This window comes from Osmia lignaria, chromosome 8 (genome assembly GCF_051020975.1).
Source record: "Osmia lignaria lignaria isolate PbOS001 chromosome 8, iyOsmLign1, whole genome shotgun sequence".
Lineage (NCBI taxonomy): Eukaryota > Metazoa > Arthropoda > Insecta > Hymenoptera > Megachilidae > Osmia > Osmia lignaria.
In genome coordinates, this window is record NC_135039.1 from 13,605,927 (window position 1) to 13,625,929 (window position 20,003).

Genomic DNA, 20,003 nt, shown 5'->3' on the forward strand with positions numbered 1-20,003 from the left:
CATTTACACCGGGACGCTGAAGATACACGCGCCCACGAGCACTACCTTGTCGAATATTTATACCCGTCCCGTTCTTTGTTCGGGACGAAAAAGACCCCTCCGTTTTCTCGTGATTTGAACCAGGAAAATAATTGATTCTATCGAAAGGGAAACATTTATCTATGATTCTAAAATGAAATTAGAGTATCTTTTTAAAAATTCATAAAAATCGACGTGTATTAATTAATTAATATCTTGTTATTCATCCTGGTAACAGAACCACCATAAATTTCAATCCTAAAAAATATAAAACACGAAAGCTGTTCGTTATAATAAGCAGTGAAGTAAGGAGGGTCGAATCGTAACGAGTAAAGAGAGATTAAACTAAATCCTGGCCGGGTCAAAGCGTTTGATATCTTGTTGCTTTTTCATCTTTCGCTGCAAACTCCGTGTTAATTACCTGGTGTACATAAGGAACGGGGTAGAAAGATGGAAGAACCGTTCCTTCAAGTTTCAATCGTTTTATCAGTGACTTGTTGACATTTACTATAAATCTGAGAAAAACGGATGAACGGAAAATTGCGACACCAACTATTATAAAACTATTACAAAGATACTGTTATTAAACTTCAGAAACCTGTAGGGAAGAATCTTATTTTTCATAACATCTTTTATCGGAAACATCGATGGAACTCTCGTAATTGTTTTGATATAATTTAAAGAAAGTATTTCTTGTCTCGGAAGTTGTAAGATCTGTTGAAAATTATTTTTCCTTTAAACGAAACTTTGTCTTTTATACCCCGGGTATTATTTTATTTTCTTAATCGAAGAAATTTGATTCCCTCCGCAAATTAATTCTAACAAAACTATTCGTCCATTTGCACTTCCTGCATGTCTGTTCGTCTTCCTCGCCGTGTTCAAGAACCATACCGTCTGCATCAACTTCCGGTCCACGGATCGCGTGAAAAAAATCCTTGAGCTAGTTAATTATTCGAGCATTAGCCTCGCTCTTTGTATTCCAATTATGGTCCGAAGGAATTCTTGAAAATTCAAAGCGTGCAACATATTCGGCCCCATTGATGTAATTAAATTTTTTCTTTTTTCTTTTTTTTTTTTAATTAAATTTCAATTGCTCTTCTGTCGTGGACTCGTTATCAGGAAGTTACTCGGAAGATTTCTCTTACAATGCGAGAGAATCAGCCGCGTTTAGCGAAGCATCTCGCGCGTAACAGTTTGTCATGCCAGGTTAAATTGCGCCAAACGACGCCAGTTTGCGTCCTAACCGCATTGACCGACAATTATATAACCCTTTTACACACAGTCCTGTTATATTCCTTGGGGATTCACGGGGCTGCCTTTGAACCGACATCCTCAAACATCCGCGTATCTTCTTGATTACCTTGAATCCCCTTCAAGATGCATACCACCAGCTCGAGCTTCCTTTCAAAGAACGAGACTAGTTGAGTAATTGCTGCTAGTAAATATTTCAAGTGTCTCTTTATTTCGTGCTTCGAAGGAGGCAAATTTTGTTAAAAGATCAGGTTTTTCTAACAATAAGATAAACGATGGATCCTGGGTCTGTCGATTGATTTTATTGAACCCAATTGGGGATTCTTTTTATAAGAAAGAGATGGTGAGATGAAATATTGCAATTTGATAATTTTATTAAGATTTATTAATCAATTTGTCAGCTCGAATTTATTAGACCTTCTTTTGTCCACGTTCGACGAATATTTACCAGTCAAGTTTTCAACCCCTTTTTTTTAATCATCCCGTAGATACGTCTGATTTATTATTAAACTACAGCAGAATTTTCGTTCGAATCGCTTTCTAATCAAACTCTCTCGATAAAACCGTGAAAATTCTGGGACGAGTGGTGAAGTTGTTTCGTTGAGCTCGTAAAAAATCGCGTCGACGAATAGAGAACGAGATCGAACAGGCGTTCGACTTTGGTACGAGGTCTCGTAAACTCGAAACTCGTGGATGAACTGGAAACAGGAATGGAAATATTCGAATTACGGACGATTTTGATGGTAATAAATAAGTCTTAAAAAGATATCTTTATAAGCTCAGCGTTTATTTGAACAATACCTTAAGAGAATGTTGTTTTTAATCAAGAAGACACTTTTAAGAACGAAAAATATTATATTGAATAAGTATTTAGAAAAGAAAATTTAGAATTGTGGCTCTCTCCATGGTCCGCCAACTTGGGCTTCTCTCCATGGTCCGCCGTTCGAGGGTTGCTATTAAAATTAATTTAGAAGTACAATAATATTATTTTCAGTTATTAAATATTATAAAATTTAGTACAGAATAGCACCCTGGGGGAGGGTGCTTTCCCCATTTCTCCTGGGGAAAGCTACTAATATTATTATACTATAAATTGTACAAATGATCTGAATCGTTGAATTACAATGTCTCATCTCATCGATACCCTCAACTCAGAAACTTCTTACGAAAAATCAAACCCTTCCAAATTATCCTTTTAATCACCTGAAGCGTTACGAGTACCGTAGTTACCAAAGTGTCCAACGATTGATCAATTATCATAGTCCGTTCGAAGGTGATTTTTTTTCCAAGACAAGTAACACCTCGAACGAAGTAATTGATAACATCGTTGTTCAAGCGTCCTGATTGCTCGTCGAAGTTCGATTGGGAATCAGTCGAGTGCATCGGAGTGCGCTTTAATCGCGGCACGATGGTAAATCGTAAGAATCGAAACGATTCTCGACCAGGAGCAGAGGGGTAGGCGGGGGAGGGTTCGGTTGAAAGAGTAAATTGAAGATTCGTTGAAAGTTCTAGCTCGACTCGAGGAAAGTTTGTTGTTTAATACGGTGGCCGGGGAAATATTCTGCCCGGCGCGAAAGTGTATCTTGAAAAATTTGTTCAATTTACAGCGAAACGTCAGTCGGTACGAATGTAAGGATGAAAAAAAAAAAGAAAATTCGACGAAGGATCTGGTAAAGTTTCCTTCAACTTTCTCAATCCCTCGAAGGTCCGTGTTATATATTTAAAAAGAAATTTAATAAAGTTAAATCTCTGTCTTCCATTTTTTTTTTCTCTCTTCTCCTCCGTATTTTGTCAATATTTCAGTGAAGCGGATGGGTCAGATGAGTTCGTGGAAATTATGAATGAATGGAGATTGATTAATTAAATATATTGAAATGGAGAGGTTTTTAATCCCTTGAGGAAGGAACTAGTTGGATTTTCGGATTATGTTAAATCAAATAATGTTTTCGTTTAATCTTCCTAAAGTGATACATATTCTCATCGTTTTATTGCTGTATTATAAAATCCACTTTTAGTGTAATGTGGTATTGGAGGAAGTATTTGATAGATATATTTTTTTATTGTCAGAAGTCAAATTAAAAAATTACAATTCATTTGTAATTTTGTTTCGTCGCTCCATATATTGAAATAGTAATTCTTAAAGGAATAGTGTGAAATCTAGAAAATAAAATTAGGGTTAATAAAAATCATTAAATGGTTGACAAAATTTACATAAAAATAAAAATTTAGTTGGTTCGGAAAGGAGGAAAAAGAGAGGGTGTATTGCGAAGATAGCAATTCCAATCCTCGCGAGTACCGGAGGGTTAAAAAAGGGTTAGAAAAGAATCAGGTGATCTAAATTCTCCACTAACAGCATTCCAACTAGACGAACTCCTACATTATTTTCCTCTCATTTTTCCTGTTCTCTTTTGTTAAAGAAAGAAAAAAAAAAATGAAAGAAAGAAGGGCACGCATGAATCTCGTTTCTTTTCCTTTTATCCGCGTCGCGGGCCTACTTTCGATCTCATTTCCGAGGATCGCCTTCCATCTTGCATTCGCCTGGAACCTTCAACAGCAATTCCCTCGGCAAGAGGTTGGCTGCCGAGACAGAAGGGGTGGTCGAAAGAAAAGGAAGGGGTGTAAATGGGGTGGTATCGTAATGCAGTATTGTGAAGACGTGCCTGCAGGCTCTTTTCCCTTGGCTGAGATGTAGCTACGATATGCAGTTATGCTCGCGAAAAGGAAAAGGGTGCCTCGACAGCGATGGCGACAAACGAGCTTTGAATATTTTTCGTGAAACCTCTATTTCCAATTTTTCTACGGAAGCTTTATATATGTAGAATTTAAAAAAAGAAAAGATCAATAATTTTGTGCATCCTAATATAACGTAATACTTTTTATTCGTATAAGAGTGTTCTACTATTTTTCGTGAATTCGCTTTAGCGTTCTTTTTGGAGGCCTCTAGATTCTTTCGCGCGGACCTCCAAGAGAGACGATCGGGAAATATGCACGGACCAATCAGAGCCGCGCTCGCGCCTGATTGGCGCGGTCCCGACCGCGGTTTCGCGAGCGTCCGCTACGCGAAGAAAACAGATAAAAAGATTCGAAAATACTGAATAGCTGACACTCTTCGTTGAGATACAAATTATAGTCGTTGATATGTAATTTCCCCCGTGGGGAATTTCGTTCTAATTGCCTAGCAATAGAGAAGCAGCGGCGAACGTAAACAATCGGATTCGAGTGTTGTGAAGCGGCTTCGAACGGTTGAAAACAGCAGGCCACACGCACCGTACCTCGGTGCTCGACCTTCTCGCTACACATTCCTAGTCTTCGTTCGGCCGTCGTTGAGTTTGGTCGGGTCGTGTACTGCGCTCGAATTTTCGTGCCGTGTTTAGTACTTTCTAAGTGTGCGTGTGCGTGTGTATTACGCGTGTGAGTGTGCTTATTGCTGAACATTTTACACCATGATTTTCTACGACCGTGTGGATCTGCCTCAGACAGCCCAGTACCCGTTTCCTTTCCTCAGGTGTAACAAGGTATTTCTTTCTTCTTTTTACTTTATTTTGTTAAAGAAATTGTAACTATAAACTACCGTGAGTTGTTGTCTGATATGAGTCCCATGCATATTAGGTTAGGTTAGGTTATGTGATTGAAATACATTTTCAAACAAAAGTTTTTCAACTAAAAATTGTTTCAATCACATATAACCTAACCTAACCTAATATGCATAAGACCCATATCAGACAACGCCCCTATCGTGGCTTAGGAATACTATAGGATTTATAATTTTTATTTTTAAATTGATAAAGTTATTTAACTAAATCTACTCGGAAAATAATTGATACTGAAAAGAGCAGAAGCTAAACATCAGCTTCTACGAATACTGCATTGAATCTATATTTACAAACTTCCTCTCCATCCTGGTTCTACTTAACTTACACGATTGTCGCTTTTCAAATATTTATTAACCTCTTCAATCGGCAACAACGTTCCATTACCCGTGCTGTACAGTGTGTATTTGATAAAAGTGTCCATCGAGTTGCATCAAATTTCCCAAGAAAAACAGGTAGTCGAGTGTCGAAGGTGTATTCGACCGCTACCCTTCCGGGAAATCCATCCCCCTTGCAACGTGGACAGGTAGAGAGAACCTTTCGCGATACGTAAAATGTAAACTCGGCGAGTAACTGTGGATTCTCTTTCTTTCTTTCTCTCTCTCTCGAGAGAGGGAGAGGGAAATATCGTTGGAAAATTTTCCGGGGGTTCCACGAGCGACTCGAGGCCATCAGCAACGTTGTTCCCGGCTGGAAAGCGTACTCAACCATCCCCTTACGTATCGTGCAGGCAAAGTAATGCCCCAGGTATCTATTGCGGGCATAGTAAATGCTAAAAGAGACCCAGAGAATGTACGTGCACCGCCTATGCTTACCTGCAGGCTACGGGGTTGATGTTTGCAGCGGGGGTAAGTGGCCGTGGCAGAAGTCGTGAGAAAGAGACTGTACAATCGCAGTGGTTCCCATTGCTTAGGGTTCTTACCTGTGAGAGAAGGGAAGCTGGAGATGAAATTGTTTAAGGGGTTGAAGACAGCTGGCAGGGTGAATTTGAGATTCAGTGTGTGAATTTTTCTCTGTTCGTTTTTCCTTCCCTTTTTTCTTAGTGAATTTAGGGTGACGAGGTGGGGTGGTTGCTTTTGGGTAAAACATTTTTATTGTTACTTTATTTGGGGTGAGATTTTCTCAGATTTTTTTATTCATTTTTTCAATAGATTTTCTTTAGGAAATTTCAATTTTTGTGTCAAGCGAAGAAAATCGATTAAAATTTATTCTTGACTCAATTTAAAACACAGAATAAAACCATCATGAATTATTCAATTGTTTTGATAGCTCCTGGAGGTGCTAAGTTTGGAATTTAGCAAAGTTCAATTGAATTACTCGAATAATTTTCATAAAATTAATTTTAGTGATGTTAAAAATACAAAGAGGTTGAAGTAATTTTATTAAGGAACGATTGAGAATCACTATGTTCCGTGGGATTATTCCGTCGGTCTTAAGAGGTTTTGTGGGAAGGTGATCTTTCCCTTACCTATGCCAAATTCTAAGATTATATCACTGCAAATTGTTCCGTTATTCACGTCAGGTAAAATGCTTGAGTCTTTGTTTTTCAAAATGTATTTCACCGGCTGGGTATGTTAAATAAACGTTTCGTATGCAGTTCGTATATTTTCATTTTATTTTTAGCAACGATTTAATTTTCTGAAGCTTCGTATTCGAAAATAAGCATTACAAATATGCATTTATAAAATTAATTTAAAATTTACATTCTGAAAATTTTAAAAATTACTGTTGAAAATTAATTAAATAAATTAATGAATCTATATTTTCTCAATAAATGAACCAGTCGAAGATCGATAAAAATTTATAAATGATATTTTATTATAATCGAACATTGTGTAAGTCTGTAGTATAACATTTAGTAGCTGGTATTGGTAGGGTAACGATGTTGTTCATGCATGTTCCCATAATTTATGTTCCTGTAAGACGAGGATTTAAACTAATAACGATTAAGCGAGTTTCCATGGGATTGCATGGGAATGGATTCTCGACTTTACCAGAAAATTTATTGTTCCTTCGACGATAGCCTTATGATAGACCCTGAAATTATTACCTATAACATATATTTTAATATGCATAAGGATGAAGCATTGTTCATAGCTGATGTTAGGTAAAAATTTCCTGAAAAAAGATGGAAAATTTTTCCATTTTGCTAATGGAAAATTAAGCTTAAAATTAAATTATAAATATTGTAAATTTTTAGAGGAATATGGGTACCCGAAAATTCTAAAAATTGTTCCATTTTCTCGATCCAGTTAATCAAAGAAATATATTTCCCTCAAAAACATCATAATAATCAGAAGCTCAGCAAACAACCCCTCACCTAATTAATCCTCGTTGTTGTTTCGTTAATCCGGCGTCGCCACGTATCCGGTATTACCCCTCGGTTTAATATCTCATCAAGGGAATGATTTCGTGACGAATATCCCACCCCCCCACGGCATCATCCCTCTCATCGATGGTACGACGATGAGAAATACGGTGATTTAGGGGGAATTCGTCAGAGCCGCGAGCCTGTCTAGATCTATTATTGGCGTTGGAACGTAAGTTAGTGGCCGCAGGGGTTGCGAAAGGGGGCCGGAGAAGTGGAAGTAAAGGGGGTGGTTTGCACCGATGGTGTCTGGGGATAACGTAGCGGACGTATTAGGTAATTGTGGGGGGTGAGTCTGAGCCTTGGCGAGGAACGGGTGATTTATATTGCCGGCACGTGACGCCGGATAGAAATGATCGTTAGCCACCTTCGTAGGGGTAGCGAAACCCCTTACGTGTGTTCTTCTATCTTTCCTTTTGGATTATGGATGGAATTTTTTCAATTGTTTGCTCATTTCATTTTAAATTGCTTCAGATATATTTTATATCAAAAATCATCGTTAATCATCTTCGTAAGGGTGGTTCAAACCCTCGTGTATTTCAACGAAAAATTAATTTCACTGGTTGATAAATGAAAATACAATCGTAAATGGAATTTTTAATCTGATGGTCAAGTAACTTTTTCATCCTGACGTTCTTCTGTTCTGTCCAACGGGTAGGAAGATTGAATTTTCGTCGCTCGAGTATCCCCGTTAAGGGTTTCGCCTGGAATTTAAAAGCTTTCACGGCTGAGAATTCTCATCTCAATAGGGTGACATCTTGACGAGACATTCAGCTTTCGAGATCCGAATTACGGAGACACTCGTCTACCCCTTTCAGGAAACTACCCTCTCCTATCCGTTCTTTTGACGTGCCTACACCGGAACTCCTCACCCTTGATTTATCGTCGTACAGGGTTGTAGGTGATGGGGGAAAAAAAAAAATGGAATTTCGCGGTTTAAGGATTAAATACACCGAGAAGATTTATTCCAATTCCAATAGTTAACAGGATAAACGGTGCAAGGGTTGAGAAATGAAAATTTATTCTGAATTTATTATTTCAAAATAAATATCCTAACGAATTATTTTCTTTTTTGTTGCAGGTAAGCTTTCAAAGCCTATTCAATGCGTCGGCAATCTAGGGTTAACCTACCCCTGTACCATGGAGAATATAGAGAGCCAGGTATTAAAATTCACGTAGTTCATCCGGAAACTTTTGCAGCGAGAAAATCATCCCTTAACGAGGGGATCCAGAGTCGTAGGTTGCTCGTAGCGCATAACCCTGTAGATAATGAGAGGGATGTAGGGGGGGATGGGCGAGAAGGGTGGCGAGAAAGAGGGTAACGGATAGGAACGAAGGGGCACCTGCGGTTTGTCGGTGCGTTACTGCGGTGTACGATGCGGTGTCGAGCCGTCAAGTTCATATTGCTGGTTTCCTGTCATTAACGTGCCTCAGACCTGTGCGCGGACCGTTCCCTGCACACGGTGTGTCATGTGACCCACAAGCTGCTACGAAATATCGAATTTCTCCTGTTCGTACACACTGATGCATAGTTGCAAATTTCGTCGATATCTTCATCTTTTCAAATTTCATTAACTACAGGGCGTTATTAAATTGTGGGTATAAAGTAGTGGTTTTCGATGAAAACCAAAATTCAAATATTCTATCTGGAAAGGTACGTTCTGTAAATAAGAACTTAAGAGAGATTATGCAATTAATTACCATTTTATTTTTATTTCTAATGGAATAATTGTACGAGAAGAGTAAATTAACAGATAAGCTTCCCTAGGGAAAATGGAGATACAGGGGAAGCAGGAGCTATTAAAATCTTAGTTTTGATTTACAAATTTCCAGAACATATATAAGATAAATGTATAATTTTTAGACGAAAGATTTGGTAAATAATATGAAATATAGAAGTGAATTAGAATTGTGGCTCTCTCCATGGTCCGTCGTCCGAGGGTTGACGGAGAAGCCTATTAAAATTGTTATATTCCACGAATTATCAATAATAATGAAAGTTAAATTTACATTTTATAAAACTGTGAGTATTCGAGAGAAATTTCAACCGTAAGGGAAGGAATATAATTTTTTGTTGATTGGCTCAGAGGAGATTAAACATTACACATCAAACTGAAGTATCCTCCAAGAATTTTAATGTTGAAACAAACACGTTGGCAACAGGAAATGAAATATCTTGTGCTTGATGAAAGAACACCGTGTGTTAAGAAATAATGGGAAACGAAACGGAAATGAAATTCCATTGTGGAGTGTCGTCGACCAGTCCAGCTCGAAGATTTATTATTTTTTACACCGTATATTACCTTATTTCGGCGTCAAAATAAAAACGCACGCTGCGTGAGAGACTTATGAAATACCACCCTTTATAAACGAGATTGCATTTCGTTCTAGATACAAATTTTTATCAGCAATTTTCATTTTAATTGGAATTGGAAAATATTGTTATTCCCTGTGATAAACATTTTGGAATAAATGAAATTATTATTATTGTAATAGTTTGGTAAAATCAAAACTCAAATTAAGGTAAAACATATGGCAGTGGAATTTGTCAAGGTGCCAACTATAACCACCTCGCTCTCTCGTTTAGAATCCCCTAATATTAATTGCCATAATCTTTAGATCGTGGAATAGCGTAAGTCCTTGCTAAGTGTTCCAGTTTCAATTCGGCTTCCTGTGCAGCCGAAGCGTGACAGCTTGCCTAATTCCTTCACTTCCGGATGAATTTGTCCGGAAATACAAGGTCTCGCGTGCAACCTGTTTCTTAGTTGTATGATTTCCACTCCTTCACTGTTAGGGCTGTCGTGTACTGGAATTGAAATCTAATTCAAATTTCTGAGTACACGTGAAATATTTGAAAATTAATAAAAATTTCTAACTGTATAGAAAATTTGAAATTCATTCATTTTTATTTTCAAATTTTCCAATTCTTAAAAATTTTCTTCCATTTCGTACAAAATTTTCATTCAAAGATTTCTCAAATTCCTGAGAACACGTGAAATCTTTGAAAATTAATAAAAATTTCAAACTGTATAGAAAATTTGAAATTCATTCATTTTTATTTTCAAATTTTCCAATTCTTAAAAATTTTCTTCCATTTCGTACAAAATTTTTATTCAAAGATTTCTCAAATTCCTGAGAACACGTGAAATCTTTGAAAATTAATAAAAATTTCAAACTGTATAGAAAATTTGAAATTCATTCATTTTTATTTTCAAATTTTCCAATTCTTAAAAATTTTCTTCCATTTCGTACAAAATTTTCATTCAAAGATTTCTCAAATTCCTGAGAACACGTGAAATCTTTGAAAATTAATAAAAATTTCTAACTGTATAGAAAATTTGAAATTCATTCATTTTTATTTTCAAATTTTCCAATTCTTAAAAATTTTCTTCCATTTCCTACAATATTTTATTTGTTCAGAATTTTCATTCAAAGATTTCTCAAATTTTCCAAAGTTAAACTGTTATAACCAGCAACAAGTGATCCAGTTTTCGTGAAAAGAGTGCTTTGAAATTCCACCCTTGATTCTACTTGCCCCAGGGTAATTTTCTTACTGAATACTCTTGAATCTTTTCATAGTAACCCTCGTGTAACCATAACAAACGACACACTTTGTCGAAACGAATCCAGGAACCAGTTGTTCCTTTGAGAATGAAAATCCAGCTGAACTCGAAGTTTCTTTGATAGAAAATCTTTGGGTACTCTCGGATTCCCTGTATCGAGCTGGATATATTCTTTGCTTTCAACCTAGCGCGTTTCATCATGCTGTTTCCTGGTAAATCCTGGAAAGATTATTAAGGGAAGAGGCAAAGTAACCTCTAAGTCTACTTAATGCTCGAGTTCTCCGGCTGTCTGGCGTTTAATTATTCCACGGCATCATACGTTTGCTTAGTTAAACGTCTTTGCTGCTTTATTACAAAAATGAGAGAACCTCGTCTCGACTCTTGCAAACTCTCGGAGAGAGAGAGATTTTTGGACGTAGTTCTAGATTGCTTTTTGAGATATTTTCAGGTGTGTTTGCTTTTTGCCCAATTTTATAATAAATTGTGTTGGTGGTGTTTTACCGTAAGTCATTTTTAATGTTTAACTGAGAAATGGAAGAATTATGGAAAAGCAAGTTAAGAATTATTTCAGAATCGATCAATTGTCCCAGAGAATTTTCAAGCTACCATTTTTCATCCGAGAAGTCGATCTCGGCTAGGAGGGACGAATGTTGCCTCTCGATCTTCAAGTTTTCCCAATATCCTTCCGCTTTCGCGAGCTTCCTTGAAATCGTTCGACCGAGCGATTTCAAGCTACGAAAAGGGACACGCTCCAAAGCCTTTTCGCCTGTTTCTTCCCTGTCACATTAGCTTGACAGTGCACGCCGGTCCGCCATCGTAGACAACCTGGATCACTGAAAATCCCTCTGTTTTTTTCCTATCGTGCGTTATCATGCCTCGCCTCGTTCTCTTCTTTCATCCATTTCACGCTGGTCGTCGCGAATTTTCGTTACTGTTAGCATTTCAGGATTTAAGGAACGTTTTCTTTGCATCTGGGGAGTTATTGATACGCTAGAACTTCAATTATTTGAGGTTGGTATATCACTGTAGATGCTAGTGATCCCTAGGGATAAATGGAATTTAGGGAGTGGAGATTTATACGAAAATAATATTTATTTTATTGCAAATTTTGGTGGAGAAATGATAGATTTTCTTAGTTTGGGGTCCCCCTTTACTTATACACCTAAATTCCCTAGGAAAAGAGGATCTAGGGAGCACTAGACTCGTGTTATCTAATCTAGACTTAACTCGGAGTATTTGACTTGTGAAAGATTGAAACAAAATTTATACGAAAGTAATATTTATTTTATTGCAAATTTTGGTGGAGAAATGATAGATTTTCTTAGTTTGGGGTCCTCCTTTACTTATACACCTATATTCCCTAGGAAAAGAGGATCTAGGGAGCACTAGACTCGTGTTATCTAATCTAGGCTTAACTCGGAGTATTTGACTTGTGAAAGATTGAAATAAAATTTATACGAAAGTAATATTTATTTTATTGCAAATTTTGGTGGAGAAATGATAGATTTTCTTAGTTTGGGGTCCCCCTTTACTTATGCACCTAAATTCCCTAGGAAAAGAGGATCTGGGGAGCACTAGACTCGTGTTATCTAATCTAGACTTAACTCGGAGTATTTGACTTGTGAAAGATTGAAATAAAATTTATACGAAAGTAATATTTATTTTATTGCAAATTTTGATGGAGAAATGATAGATTTTCTTAGTTTGGGGTCCCCCTTTACTTATACACCTAAATTCCCTAGGAAACGAGGATCTAGGGAGCACTAGACTCGTGTTATCTAATCTAGACTTAACTCGGAGTATTTGACTTGTGAAAGATTGAAATAAAATTTATACGAAAGTAATATTTATTTTATTGCAAATTTTGGTGGAGAAATGATAGATTTTCTTAGTTTGGGGTCCCCCTTTACTTATGCACCTAAATTCCCTAGGAAAAGAGGATCTAGGGAGCACTAGACTCGTGTTATCTAATCTAGACTTAACTCGGAGTATTTGACTTGTGGAAAACTGAAATAAAATATAATAATAGTGTCAGTTATCAGTAGAGATGTACGGGTACCCGAAAGTCTCTGAGTTCGGGTACCCGAGCTTCGACCCGAATTCTGAAAGTTCACCCAGCACATAAATTTATTCTAGTACCCCTAATTTCAAAATTCGGCAATTTTCTACCCGAATTTTCGGGTACCCCTACAATTCTACTTATGCCACATACCAAAACCTAAAATTGGAAATTGAGGAATCGAATATAAAAGTATTTATGAAAGCTGCATAACGAGATCGAAGATAATTTTTTTTTGAAGATTGCGCCCTTCATCCCTGTGAAGTTTTCAATCTTTAATTCGAGGATTAAATTGGAGCAGGAAGGGTGTATAATCAGGCGTGGAGTTTTAAGTCGATGAAGTTCCAAGTCCATTTCCATTCCTTTGGTATTATCGACTCGGATCGAACCAACGAGCGAACCGAGAGTGTTCGCTCGTAATGGAACGACGATGTTTCAGAACGTTTTATAGAAAGTAAACGGTCGCATTTTCGCGATGACGAGGGAAACACGAAAGCTCGAAGCAGGAACGACACGTTGCTAAGGGCTTTCGCCTGTTCCACGGCCGTCACGTTATCCTTGATGCTTCCACCTGCTGGAAATCCTTCCTCCTGTCCTTTCCTGATGTTGATTGTTCTGTGAAATGCTTTTAAAGATGCGTTCTGGATGATCGAAAACAGAATACAGTTCCTATTGAAAATTAAAAAAAAATTATCATAATTATGAACATCAATCAATCAAATCAATCAATGAATTTTCTGGACAAATATTTCAAATGGCATAGATTTTTAAAAGTTGTCTCGAAAACTTGCTTCTTCTGAACAAAATCACCAATAATCAGAAAATTGAATCTCGACCTCGATACCGTCCATTATTCCCTGGAGAAGAAATTGCAGGTCTGTATTTGCACGTGTGGAGAACCCGTTTGGAAGGTCGTCTGGTTGTGGGCAGGATGTGATTATGGACTTGGCGACCTCATGGTGGCCAACCACCATTGTAAACCGCTTGGAAAGCTTTACCTATGTGTCCACAATGGTCTGACCTTCGTCCTCCTTACACGAAGTTGGGATATTGATCACTGGATGAAAAAGGACGATGTTGCGAAATACAGGGTACTCCATTTTGAGTTTGTCTTAAAAATAGGGGAGTAAAATGTGGTACATAAAATGAAATATGTGGAAGCAGAAGATGCTACATTTTTTAATTAACCTTTGAATGGCGGACCATGGAGAGAGCCCCAATTTCAATTCATTTTATATTTCATATTATTTTTATTTTTTCAATTTTACATTGTTCCTTTAAAAATTATACTTCTAATATATGAAATTTTGTTGTTTCAAAATTATAGTAGATTTGGGTCCTGATTAAGGGTTACTTTTAAAATTTAACAAATTTCAGCTTAAAAGTTTGCTGACTTTGCAGAGCTTCGAGTTTGCAGAAGTGAAAGAGATTTATAAATAAATTTCAGATTCATAAATCATACTTAACAAATTACACTCCTTATCTGTTTCAGTAATCTGAAGTACATAAATCTTAATTACTGAAAGTAGATTTCGTTAACTTTGTTCATGTAACTCTGAGGGCTTTAAAATTAACTATGCTGAAGACGAAGATTTTTATTTATCCTTGCAAGTTCCCAGAATAAACAGTATCCTGAAACATTAGTTGTAATCAATGAAATTACATTTTGATAATGAAATCCAGTTGGAAAAGTTAGATGCTCCTGATATTCTGAGAACGAAACTCTTGATTAATGAAGATGCATTATTATCACTGAACCTTGCAACGAAAAGTCAAAGATTCTTCGTTCTACGAATGAATACCATTATGCTAATGGAATTTACACCATCCACCATCAATTTACATTTTGCAATTTTTATGAAACTTGAATATTTTTCTAATTCAATTTTTTGATAAATCGAAAATTCGATTATAAAGGAACGGTCGAAAAAATCTGAGAAGAGAAATATTCCGAAAGCTCTGTTCTCGTCGATGCAAACCGTGTTTACTGGCCGGAAATAAGAGGGTCCTTCTTCCCCTGAATAGATTCGAGGCTCGTTTCGGGAACAGAGAACGTCCTGGTGAGAAATCAAGTTATTTCGGTTGAACGAAAAGCCCTTTTCCTGGAGAAAGAATCCACGAGAAGGTTTCTTGGTGATCGATCGACGTTTCCCTCTCCGTTCACGATTTTACGTGTCCTGATTGTAACCCTCTCTAATAGGATTTTATTTTTATTTATTTTTAAAAGAGTCAAGTAATTTTTATTTTCATATTTTCGTGCCATTTTATTAAATTCAAATTTGGAATTAAGAAATAATATTTTATAAAATTTTCTAATTTCACTTGAAATATCCTGTATATTTGTATCATTCGGAATCCACGCAATTTAGTGGTGCAATATCCTATAATGCGTCGCAGAAAGATCAACAGTTGGTGAATCGCAATGATTGGATGTAACATCTGTGTTACAGTTTGATTCTACCTTTCCGCGCAAATAAACGGAGCTTCGACGCGAATTTCCATCGCGAGACTTTGTTGCATTGGGAACGTGGCTTCACGCTTCAGGGAACCGTACACTCGTTGAGAATATTAACCGTATCGATTCTTCGAAAATATACAGATATATTTTCTCGATTGAAAATGTTCATTTATTAACAGAAAGGATTACACTTCGGCAAAATAAATAACGAGGGAAAAGGTACTTTTACTTCGGTGATTTTTATCTTAAAATAAAACCATTGAAAATTCGTTGAATTGTGTTAATAAAAATTGGCATGATTTTTTAAGAAATTAAACAGAGGGTTCAAATGGACGGGGTTTTCATGGTCAGACTTTAAAGATGAAGGCTCGATAGCTTCTCGGGTGCGAAGGAAAGGAAATGAAAGGAACGAGACACGAGAGAGGGTTCTAAAATAGAAAGGAAAGGCATGGGGGACTGTAAAAGGTAGCAAACCGGGAGTGCAACGACCAAGTGCAGACGGCTGTGCAGAAACGTCACGGTGGGGTGAATCCTCGTGCATTCCACTCTGCTTCAAGGTTGAGGTCAAGGCACACCTAACTATTCATTGCCGATCTAGGAATTCGAATAGCTGGTCGAGTTACTTAGGACAGGAATTCAGAATGTACACTCGAGATCAAATTAAGTTTTCTTAGGAAAAATTGTGGAGCTGTGATTTTCCCGGGTATTCGGGTACCTGAAAATAAAGAGATACATCCAAAAAGATGATAATATCTCGAATTTCCCATTTTTCTCCATGGGCAATGTAGCAAAGAAGACCCTATTATTATATATTTTAAAAATTTTATTACCTACATTAGTTTTTCTTCTAAATTACTTTTCATATTAATATCGTTAGAATTAGTGTTGAATTTCGAATCGTAATTCAATCATCAGTTTGATATCAATTTTGAATGATATAATTGGAAATTGGTTATTCGCTAATGGACAAGTTGCTTGATTCAGTGTCCAGAGGGTTCGTCCTCGAAACAGAAGGTCTGACTTGGTTCGTCTTTCTCAAACACGAGGAGACGAACTGGTTGCCCTTGTCCTCGCTTTCGAGACGTCTGCATCGTAAATTAATTACAATTCTTATTTTGCTTTTATATTTCTTAACTCCTTCTGCTGGAAATCTTGTTAAATTTTCAAAATTTCTGCAATAATAGGTAATCCATCCAATTTCTTCTTTCTTGAATGCAAAAATTTGCCATTGAATTAGCATCAAATTACACTCACTAATTATTAAAAATCTCGGATAATTAATCCTCATTTTCACTGGAAATCTGAAGTTCAAATATTCATCTGTCAGCTACCTTCTCATTTGTCAAATTTGACTGATATTTGGCAGGATTTCGAAATTTCCCTACTCGTATGATTTCGTCAAATTCGTAAGGGAGAATCGCAAGAAATTTGTCGAGCAAGCGTCTCGTGATTCCCCATCTCTTTGTGGCTTGGATTCAACAGGTTGCAGCCGTCTAGCTGCGAGACGAAAAGAGGTCGTTCGTCCTTCCTTCCTTCCTGTCTTCCTTCCTTCCTTCCTCTCATCGTCAGCCTTTTTATTCGTTTCTCGTTCCAATTAAGCGCTTCGCGACAATGTGTTTCAAAACGCGGAATACGTGCGAGGAGTCTGTCAGCAAGTGGAAAATTTATATTTAATTGTCTGTCTCCATACAATCATTTTTCTCAATAATTTTAGAAAATAACCACTCGTTTACATTAAAATTTTTATAGCAACGATCAATATTATCGATTAATAATTCCTTCTATTCAACTTATAAATCCTCTGAACCGTCGATTCTTTGTCGAGCGAAGGAACAGTCTCGAAAAAGCCGCAGAAACAATCACATCCTCTCGGTACGATCGGAATCCAGCTTACAACCCTCGGCGACCACCCTACTGTGCCGAGTCAGAACGAATTGCCTCGATTCTGCCCCTCCGTTAAGCCCGTGGCACCCCTCGTTTCCGGGAACACGAAAACCCAGTTAGGGCAAAACACGCGTCACCGTGTCATGGGGTGCAAATCATTATAAAGAGACCAGTGGCCATTGTCGATAACGCCAGTAACGTCCACCCTCGTTGAAACAAGTTTACGGTCACCGTGTATGTGCAACGGTAGTCGAGACTTCCATTGGCCATCATGGTTAACTATAGTTAACTGAGCTTAGGCTAGATAGGTTGGACGCATAGGGTGCGTCATTTGGAGCATTAGATATCTTGGACGCATAGGGTGCGTCATTGGGAGCCTTGGGTATTTTAGACGCACAGGGTGCGTCATTGGGAGAGACGCACATGGTGTGTCATTGGGAGCATAGGATATCTCAGACGCATAGGGTGCGTCATTAAGAGCATTAGATAGGCTGGACGCATAGGGTGCGTCATTTGGAGCATTAGATATCTTGGACGCATAGGGTGCGTCATTGGGAGCCTTGGATATTTTAGACGCACATGGTGCGTCATTGGGAGCATCGGATATCTCAGACGCATAAGGTGCGTCATCAATTATATTGCCCAAATCCCCACATAAAAACACTTTTCTTTGAAAATAGAAAAAAGGGAATTGTATTTTCGAAGAACGAAAGAAAGGGCTGATTTCTGGCCGTGTAGAGCGAGGGGGTCAGACGAGTAATTGCCATCGGCCAAGGCTGATCGAAGGTCGTGGTTGCAATTTAGACGGATTTATGGTACCCCTGGTATCCTTAACTCAGCCCCGTTCCCCGAGGCCTCGAATTTTCCGAGCTGTTTCCCGGAAAACTTCGCTGTCATGCTCCGATCGTGCCGCTTCACGGTTTACTGGACTGGCCCGGTGTCGGCTCCTCGGAGGATTGTTGAAATTTCGCCTCGTAAATCACGGATGTAACGTTCGCTTTTTGATGTTCACCGCGGTAGATCGATCAGGGTGAGAGCGTTCTCCTTTTTTTTTTTTCAAGCCCGTTCCGTTGAATGTGGTTCAAGGACTCGGGCGACGAAACGGGGTCAGGAGAATTTTTTCCCGCGGTCCGAGGATGTTTCTTTTGGATCTTTCGAATTTTTCCACTTTCTGACTCGATCGGATGACTCTATCGCAACCCGGGTACTGTTGTTAAATTGGATCGAACAGAGAGAGCCGGGAGCTGTTTAAATGAGGACCGACAAGATTGACGGATAACCGTGGCATGGAATTGACACGGGGAATCGATAGGCGAGGCTTAAAGACGAACATCGATGCTCAGAGTTTAGTAATCGATCTAGAAATAGAATCTCTCGCTATAACAGTATCTCGATACTGTTGCTCTCCTTGGGAAAAATGAGGACGTCTCCTCCAGTTCCGTAGGCTTCTTCGATTCCAAACTTTAATCCACAGTCTTCCACTTTTCTTCCTTTTTCTTCGAGTTCTCGGTGAAAGGTAGTCGCGAGGTATAAAACGTAACGCCGTCGTTTACTCTCGGCACAAACAGTTTCCACTTTTCCGCGAGAAATTCGCGGCATTATCATGAGCAAATTTGACTTTCCTCCTTCGTATCTCCGCATCCGTGGCAGCAAGTTCGAAGCATGCGGCAGCGGTTGCCGTCTCCCAGGGGCAGAGAGCACCGCGCAGCGCCCTCTTTCCAACTTCCGCTCACGAACCGCTTCGGGATTGACTATGCATCAGTCGAATTCCGCTGGCACGTTCCGGCCACGCTCGAATTCCGTTGCATCCGGCTGGAAAAGTGGAATCGAAGATGCTAGCAGCTGCTTCTCTCTCATTGTTTCACTTTATTCCCTCCGCCGGGCTACCATTGCGATTTCATTTATGCCGCCGTTGAATTTATTTATTTTTATTTCTTTTTTTTTTTTTTTTCGAATATTCTGTACGTTTTTCCAGTTTTGTCCAGACACGTTGGAAACGAATTTATGAATTGATTTCGATGGAAATTAAAGCGTCGATGGAAGTGCAATTAAACACATCGATTTTACTAATTTCGTTACGGCTGACCGGTCGTGAATGTTTATTAATTGTCGTTTCCGTTTCGCCTTTCACGATAAACATCCGTGTAATTAAGCTTGTCGCGTTTGGGGTTGATTCGTTTAAACAGAAAGTTGTTTTTTCCAGTTTCCGTCTCGTTTGTGACCTGCTCGAAAGTTAGTTCCCGTGGTGAAATTTCCAAAATTTTCTCCTGTAACTCGTGAACGCTGAATATCGATTCAAAATTACCTCGTGTTCTGTTTTCCTCCCCAAACCGGTGAAATTTAATTACCAGTTACCATTGCTTTTTTCCTGCGAAATTGAACAGCGTTCCTTTTTTTCTTTATTTGTGAAAGTTGCAATAATTTATTTGTCGTTTCATAATTGAATGGGGCAAATAAATTATTTCTATGAAGAACTTTTATGAAATATAGGTTCGTTCAAAATATACCATTTTTATAACTATAATCCTGTCAGCGACGCTGCGTTTCCGGTTGGTCGGGGCCACGACGTCGGCCATCTAATCGAGATATCAGGATTCGCACGGTCCACGAACCTTCGACTTCCGGGACGGCGGTAGGACGTGCAAACGAGCAAAGAAATCCGTGGTGCGTAAATTTCGAAAGCGTCGGGACGTTTTTCCACGGATAAGGGGATATTCCCGAGGCGTTGAGTTTCTCGAATTTTTCCTGGAGAAAAGAATAACTGTTGGAGGGAAGCATCTGTCGTCCAAGAGGGAACAGAGAAATCTGAACC

General features: G+C 38.3%; 1 protein-coding gene across 10 annotated transcripts in view; it reads left to right on the plus strand.

The window, feature by feature from the left end:
- Positions 1–20,003, plus strand: part of heph (polypyrimidine tract-binding protein 1 heph) — a 250,812-nt gene that overhangs the window by 116,712 nt on the left and 114,097 nt on the right. The window contains exon 1 of one of the 10 annotated variants that reach the window (XM_034329308.2): positions 8,368–8,388. The exons of the other annotated variants lie outside the window; for them this stretch is intronic. Coding sequence (XP_034185199.2) covers positions 8,368–8,388 — 21 coding nt within the window. Of the gene's footprint in view, positions 1–8,367; positions 8,389–20,003 lie in introns of those variants that run through there. 10 annotated transcript variants of the gene reach the window in all.